The sequence below is a fragment of the Patiria miniata genome, unplaced genomic scaffold (genome assembly GCF_015706575.1).
Source record: "Patiria miniata isolate m_02_andy unplaced genomic scaffold, ASM1570657v1 HiC_scaffold_4, whole genome shotgun sequence".
Lineage (NCBI taxonomy): Eukaryota > Metazoa > Echinodermata > Asteroidea > Valvatida > Asterinidae > Patiria > Patiria miniata.
This window is the reverse complement of record NW_024037071.1, coordinates 37,078-45,546: the sequence shown is the minus strand read 5'-3', so window position 1 is coordinate 45,546 and position 8,469 is coordinate 37,078. Positions and strand designations below refer to the sequence as shown.

At 40.2% G+C, this 8,469-nt stretch overlaps 1 protein-coding gene across 1 annotated transcript; it reads right to left on the bottom strand.

The window, feature by feature from the left end:
* Positions 1-3,632: 3,632 nt before the first annotated feature.
* On the bottom strand, positions 3,633-4,909 carry LOC119740036. The gene has a single exon (XM_038215234.1). The coding sequence runs from the start codon at positions 4,719-4,721 to the stop codon at positions 3,633-3,635; it is 1,089 nt and encodes a 362-aa protein (XP_038071162.1). The 5' UTR covers positions 4,722-4,909.
* Positions 4,910-8,469: the final 3,560 nt, after the last annotated feature.

The window sequence follows — 8,469 nt, the reverse complement described above, 5'->3', positions numbered from 1 at the left end:
TGCGCTGCAGCGCATGCAACGGTATTCCATGCAACATGCAAAGCTGAAGGCATGCTTGCCCCACATTTCCTCAGCACTACTAGCTTCGTTTGATGGTTGTGGATGCATTGATTATGCTCCAATGTTCTCTTTCAATGGTAAGTCCGATTTGTGCTATGACACATTATAGATTATAGTTAGTAGTAATTCTTTCGAACACCTCTGGCAAAGGATTATAAGTATTCTTTCGAACACCACTGCTGGCAATGACAATTGTTGTTTGTGAAAAGTGTGACCCAATCGCGTGGGCCTGGGACATGGCGATCGTGTAGTATTTAGTATGTAGTAGGCCCGGTTCCTATAAGGGAACAAAATCCACTTTAAAAAAGCCCGACCAAAATAGTTGGAGACATTCTCAATAAACAGGTATGTCATAGATAGAGGGCAGGGTTTTGATTTTTATAGAGAAATTTGGCATGTTTGGGGGGGGGGGGACATTACGATGACAGCACAGCGAAAACACGCAACCCGAAAATAAAGATGGCGATTACTGCGCGATGTGCTGTGAGCACGCACGGCGCGCAGAATCGTAAGGCACAAACCGTGCAGGAACAATTTATTTGTAGCTATTGTTAGCCGATGTATTTTTTTTTACAAGTTTTCTTTGTTACTCCTTTTTGACAGGACTCCCGATGACACCCACATCACATGACCAGCTCCAACCATGCTCCAAGCATGCTCCAGTGCATGCTTCAACCAGTTCCCAAAGCAAGAATCTCAACTCAAGACGAAGACGTGACACACCTATTCTTTCCAGTTCAACTGCAAGATTCCTGCTTTTTCTCTTTACCCATTCAAAACACATTTTTCTTCTAGCCATAATTTTATTATTTAGAAGTCATGAAAATGAAATAGTGCAAAAATAATCACTCTTTTCTGCTGTTTTATGTCCATCCTTTTTAAAGTTATATCCTTGGCTTAGTTGTACCCAAGAATAATTATGGAATGATTACCCGTCTTGCTTGAAAGTCTTTCATGGAATGTTTTTGCCTATGCTAAACAAGCCTGGACCGACGTCCCTTGCGAAAATCGCTCCGAAAATTTACTACAATTATATCCACTGAGTTTTGTCGAAGTACTACCCTGTAATGAATGCAAATACATTATTACTAAAAAATTCGTGTGTGCATTGTACCTGATTTCATTGTCACAGTTTTGTAATAAATACATTTAACATGTGGTGCTTGACATAATTATGAAGTGCTCCAATATGTCCTTTCTTATAGTTTTACTCTCTTCTGCAAATAAACGTGTTACAATACTTTGCTCTACAACCCCATCACCATAATAAAAACACCAACTGCTATAATGACATTAACTACTACTTAATACATAAGACACACCCCCTTCACCATAACGAATATAAATTGTTGCCCACTTCCCCGGAAATATAAGTGACCATTCACAGGTGTAACATAAGTAGGCATGGGCGTCGCAAGGGGGGGGGGGGGCACTTGCCCCCCCCCCCCCCTGGAAAAGCAAAAAAAAAAGGGGGGGGGGAAAGGGGAAAAATGAGTTTAATTTTAAATGTAATGAGTTGGGGGGCAAAATGTCCCTGCCCCCCTCTAAAACTGATAAATGGAGAATGTGTTGAGAAAAACAGGCATTTTTTTGGCAAAAATATGTTTTGCCCCCTCTAGAAAACAAATTCTGGCGACGCCCATGTAAATAGGCCACACAATATCCAACCCCCACCCCCACTAGCTTCCCCCTCCTCTCCTCTGTAGTGAGAACGATGGATACGACGTTGTATAGGCCAAGATCAAACCGCGTTTCATCTAAATTACCTAATTGTACAGTTGGTGTATACGTCCTTTATGGTTTGGCACCTTGAAAAATCAATGTTCAATTTGACTGGACAATATTCCAGCACAACATTAGTTATGAGCTTTATATACATGTAATGAGACATCGCATGAGACAATCGGTCGGCAATAAATACTTAATTTCATTCAACTGTTGACAGCAAGACCTTCCTAATCGGTGCGCAATTTAAAACAACATTTAAACGGTATGAATCCCAGCATAAACATAAACCTCCACAATATCAGCGCTTTCAATATCACCATCTCCCCTCTATAACAAAAACCATTTCTCCCCGTCCCTGGAAATATTTCTCCCCATCCCCGGAAATATTTGTGACATGGTTGACGGGTTGTACGGAAATTGGGCGTTCCGACTAGCACCCTTCACCCTAGCTAGCCCCTTCCCCTATATTAACAATATTTCCTGCACCCTCGCACAATCTCCGCAGGAAACGTTATGTGCGCGCACGTTGCTAAACGCAAATACAACTTAGGTGAGACTGATGGCGAGTCCAAATAGGCTCGCGTGCAGCAGAGCGTCTGATTCTTTATTTGACTTAACAGTTGTTTGGAGTTATTGGAGTTTAAATTATCGAGATTTCACTGTATACAATAATTATTACGAAACAGTCAACTCCACCCATCTAGCGGGTGCCGCGCGAAGCGCGGCATCCCGCTAGTACCACATAATTCCCTATGGGCGCATACAAATAATGTAAGATGGCGTCTGAGCAGGTTGACAGGAAACAAGAGGTCTGACAACTTGACAGCCAAATACCATTACATTGCTCGTCTCCATAACACCTGTTCTACATTCATAATTCCATTGATCACCCTGCTCCTATACTTTTAGGCCAGGCAGGACTAATATCGTTACAGCCATGTCAACAAAATCAACGAAATCGGTGGCTGATTCTGATTTGCCACTTACACCACCGGCGGCGGAACCGGGGGGGGGCAGAATGAATAGGTAGCTATTTTGCCCCCCCCCCCCCCCCCCCCACACACACTTTTTACCACGAGCGATTTTTAAAAAAACGAGGTAAATTAAAATGATACAAGAGGTAAAAAAAGATTTTTGAACACGTGTCTCATTTACAGGGCCCTATTAATATAGGTTTTCCCGGACAATTTCGGAAAATGTGCGTTTGAATTTGTAAAACATAAATTCAATTTGGCGCCGAGTTTGAGAACGACGTACATCCTGGTTTCATTTTCGCAATAACTAGCATTCAATTTCATTTTGCATCAATCAAATGAATGAATGTGCATAGCGTTTCATTTAAGGGATTTAAAATACGTGATTAGGTTTTCGGTTTGACGTATGCGTTGCCGATTATTACGAATGTGCAATCCAATTCGCAGATAATCGATTGTCTATTGTGACACTGGCTGAATTGAACATTCTTTTTCATTTGTTACAATTTAAATTCGCATTTTCTGCATTCAATTTAAATAAATTTTACAGGCCTATAAAAATCATGATACAACTTTGATTCATTAATTAATCAATGTATGCCTTATTGATCATTAATGTGTTTGTTCTTATATACACAAAGGCCTATGTGAAATGTAGGCAAATGAAATGTGAAAATGATATAAATATGACCAATATGAAATCAATAAAAATAATCATGTAGCCATATTATTAAAACGGTAAAGGGACACATCACGTGCCATGTTACATGGGATCTGCATGGGGACGTTTTGTTGGTTCATTATCTTAATTGTATTTTAATTTCTTTATGTATTTCTTAAGGTTCTCTCTCGTTTTATCAGTTCGATTGTCTATCCTTCAATGACCTGTCTACCGAGACATCGAGGGAGATATGTCTGAGAATGGTTGTACCAGGCGGTGCATTTCGCAGGTGTCACCTCTCCAATGTTGAGTGCAGCCACCTCCTGGAGACGAAGGGATCTCCAGACTTGCAGGTTCACACCAGCTTGGACTCTTGCGTATTGGTCTCCAAATCTGTCCTGCCATTCAGGAAGCCCCAGCGTGCGCTTCACTCCCGCCTTGAAAGCTGAGTGCGCCATTTCCGTAGGATTTAAGAATGGCGAGTATGGGGGTAGCAACTTGATGGTGAAATTGCCGGCATCAGGGGGTAGTTGGGCTCGGATATGAGGACGAGCGTTGTCATATATCAGATATATGCGTTCGCCTGCCGGGAATAACATACCGCATTCTTGTACAGTCGTCGCTAAGAAATCTTCAAAAGTCGCTCTCGTTACAGTCTCTGATGATATTCTGTGAGCCACAAGTCCAACCTCACCAGAAATGGCAAACGTGATGTTGACTTGCTTGCCTCTCTGGCCATGGACGACACGCCTTGCTGGCTCTCCACGAGGAGCGCGACCATAAGACCGACGGGTCCATATGTTATACCCAGTCTCGTCAATGTACACAGTGTGGCCAAGGACACCAACCTGAAGAAACCAATTTCCAAATATGACTCGTGCATCTAATATGCGTGGCTCATTCCTCTGTTCTGGAACATCTTCCGCTAGTTTAAGAGTTATAAGCATACCATCTAGAGTTCTAGCGATGGTACTAGTGGTCACGAAGGGCTTATCGGGAAGATCAGCTCGCAGTTGAGTATTGAGTTGACGCAAAGTTAGAAGGGGGTTGTCATCTAGATATCCTTGAAGGGCATCTCTCATGTCGTCGTCAACCTTCTGGTTTATGGGTCCTCCTTTCGGCAGCTTGTTACGACGACCATCCCGAAGATATACGCCAACGATTGATCTGGCCGTTGAGTGCTTGATGCCCAGCGTATCTGCTACCTGCAGATAGGCAGCGTCGTCAGCCTCAAAGGCATCGATGAGGCGATTTCGGTCAACGTCCGAGATTCGTCGGTATCTCCCTCTTGCAGCCATTATTGGATATTTTAGGACTATGTGAACTGAGACTCTTGGCTTTATGATGCGATTGTGGCAAATGCTGAGCAGAAAAAGAACGATTTTCTTAAGGTTAGGTTTTTATATAGGATTTATTACAATAGTTGGTATGTTTCAAAAGACTACACCTCTTGGTTTTAGCTCAATCATCATGAATATTCAAAAATTCAATCTGTCAATCAAGCATTCCTGAAATGTTACTTTAACACATACATGAATTCCAATGCTTGACCAGGCATACGTTAAATAACACTGCGAGGGAAATCGGCTGCACATTTAGCGAAAAAGATTGATGACAAATTAAAAGGAAAATAGGATTGCGGATGTGCCTTCGATTTCGCGCTAAAATGAAATGTCAATACACTAAATGCAGTGCACATTCGGGAAATCGTACGCTGATTTTTTACGACTGAATGCACCTTCACGGAAAAAGAATTATCATTTGTTAAATAGAAACAGAGATTTGGAACGTTCATTCTATTTCGCACGAAAACGAATGCTTCTTTTACAAATTCGTGTACACATTTTCCGAAATTGTCCGGGAAAACCTATAGTATTATGTACTACAATGTATCTTTTGCTCAGACAATTTTGGTTAAAGTGGTCAGAAATTGCCTCAGATCGCACCACAGAGCATCTAGAATCCAAATTTTTTCGGGGCCCTTAAGCGGGCCCCGACCCCCACGCCTCAAGGGTTTCGCGCTTCACGCTCGCATCAGTTCTGATCAAGGTATGTTCCTCCACTTTTGAAAAGCGATTAACACCCCTGGTTGGGGTTGAAATTTGATAATAGGCCTTATACCTTAGTGAGTATGGCGACACAAAATTAGAAAAATTATACAAAAAATAGGGGTATACCGTAATTTTCGGAATATAAGCCGCGCGGTGTATAAGCCGCAGCACGCAAAAATCTGCAAATTAAGATCTGAAGTCGGCGTATATAAGCCGCACCCACCGCAGCGGTTTCAATTTTGTAAGGCCTCCAAATTCTAGTCAAAAAGCTCTGAACCAGTTCCAGTTACACTACAGAAGCTATAAAAAGGGCCACAAAATTTATATCAAATCATTTTCAATCGATACTCTTACAAACAAATATGGAAATTGATGATGAGCAATAAACACCGGGAACTGCTGCCGGCTGCCCCGTCCCGGTCCCCGGCCTTAAAAGTTAGTGCATGGCCGGCCAGGCAGCCTGCGCCGCGCCGGTGAATGACAACATTTTCCCGCAGTACGTGAATAGAGTATGCAACCCACCGTGTGTTGTCTGACTGGAGCGCTACAAATCTTGCTTTTGTGGCAACAGATGCTGACTTGTTTTGTCCTAAGAATAAACAGGTCCGTTTTTACCTCAAAACTTTTCAAATTTTTGTGATTTCTAGCGAATAGTAACGTAAAAAATTCAAGTTTCGATCGTAACTTTCTTCAAAAATAGTCAAAACCAAAGACCCTTTAGCGCCGTAGGAAACGATGCTGACATTTTTTGGACGAATCCATTAATTTTGTAAGGGGTGATTTAGTCCCTGTTTTGAGTTTTACATCGTTTCTTGAATTCGTTTCAAGAAAAAAATATATACTGTGACGTTAACAACTTATTATCTAATAAAGAAATGTTTCGCACACCATAAAAAGTATTAGCCGTCTTTTTTCGTTTTTTTTAAATGCAGAAATATTGGTAATTATTGTTCCCAAGAAAGTACACCCCTTCATTACCACAAATGGTGTGGTCCGCTGGGGGAAAGCATGCAGCTAGCTGCACACCACCCATGGTATCACGTACGGCTGGTCACAAGCGTCGAAGACAGCTTTCACCGTACTTTTTACCGCTCGGTACCTTGGTTTCGGTTTGTTAATGATTTTTTTAATTGATAATTCATTTTAGCAACACCTCTCTTCTTATACCAGTACATTAACTACACATGTGAATCTTATTTTTATTCTTCAAGGCTCAGCGTATAAGCCGCCCAGTGTATAAGCCGCAGTAAACATTTTCATGGGCAAAATCAAGCCGCGGCTTATATTCCGAAAATTACGGTAGGAATAGTCCACATGCATAGGTTAGCAGACATTACGTAGGTCACACTTTCGTTTCGGACCAACTTCACACTTTTCCCATTTGCTTTGATTTTGCTTTAATCCTGCTCCGGGAACAGTAACTGGACCTTGCCCCCCCCCCCCCCCCCCCGCCCCGAGTTGCTTTTGTCCCCCCAACCTATTGACGTTACAAAAATCATAAATTGAATAAAACAGCAATTATTCGCACATGGTGTTTCCGCAAACCTTTCATTATTTAGTATCTCCACCATGCAAAGCCTCAAATCTTACTTAAAACAGTAATTCTCAAAACAAAACAAAACATAAAAACGAGCACGCAGTGTAGAAGCTGGTGTATTCCTGAAGATTTAAATAAGGCCCAAAATCCACGTCCTGAATCCACATGTCCTGAATCCGTGTGACATGTGCAATACATAAAACAATCTGACTCTTCGTGTATCTTGTAAAGTGTATATATGGAAGGTTTATATTAGTTTATTTACTTATTTTTGTTTAAGTATTTGATGCCATGGCTATTATGCACTTTACTATCCACACTACATACATGGATTTTTTAGGCCTTGTAAAAAAAGGTTGCGGAAATTCTTCTAAATGCGGGTTAAACTGAAACCTCTCCAAAAACAAAACAAAACAAACAAACAAATCAATAAGAACAATAAAACCCTCAAAAGGAAGTAGAGAACCAAAAGCTCTGTTTTACTTTAATTTAGGTGTTTGCCTACAGACTTTTGAAAAACATATTTTAAGAATAAGTTTCAATCAAGCTAATATAATTTCTATTCTGATTTGCTGACTCGCCGTACACAAAGAGTTCAATAAAAAGCAGAGTAATATGAACAAGTAGTGAAAATAGATATTTTGTCCAAATAAAAACACTCCACTACACAGCTATATTTTGCAATCATAAACAATTAAAGAAATTATTAAACTTATATTTATACCAAACAAAACTAAGATATCAAAGCATATAACGCGGAAAAGTTAAAAAAAATATTCAGTTTGATATTAAGTCACACAATATGTGGTGCTGTCAATGTGTTATTCTGTAATGTTACAACAAATATAAAAGATAATTTAAAATTCAGATTCTTGAATCTTGATTTTCACCAACAACTCCAACTGCAAATGTAATGGCTACAAATTGTCATTAAGAAAACATTGTCATTGCATTTGCGCATTTGCAAATATGGAGAACTACAATACCCGGATCATTATGCTAAGAACTTTGCTAAGTACTTATGTGAAATACATTGTATACTGTGCACCAAGGGACAATTCCTTAATCTCTTAGTTATGATTCATTTGGTTTAGCAAATTGCTTAAATATACTTTAATTGATATTGGTAATATTTTGTACCTTTATTATCTTGTAACATACTCTCGGCTTTATACATACACTCTCGTAACATTGATTCTACATGTATTTAAAATATTATTGAAATCTCAAGCCTAATTTCATTTGCATAATTATATGTATACTAATTGAGCAACATTTAAGATGATTATACCTCATACATATTTATGATCTAGCCTTGAAGGGGTTAGATGCTGGTTGCTTTCTGGTACTTAAATCGAAAAAGGACCTCAGACAAATTGCAGACAGTAGGTTAGGCCCAAAAAAAAAATCGGTCTCTGGTCAGACCAAAGTTCCGGAATTGACGCGGCCACGCGGTTT

Bases quoted from the DNA above. Each gene is read 5' to 3' on its own strand.
- LOC119740036 (XM_038215234.1), bottom strand. From the start codon at position 4,721: ATGGCTGCAAGAGGGAGATACCGACGAATCTCGGACGTTGACCGAAAT.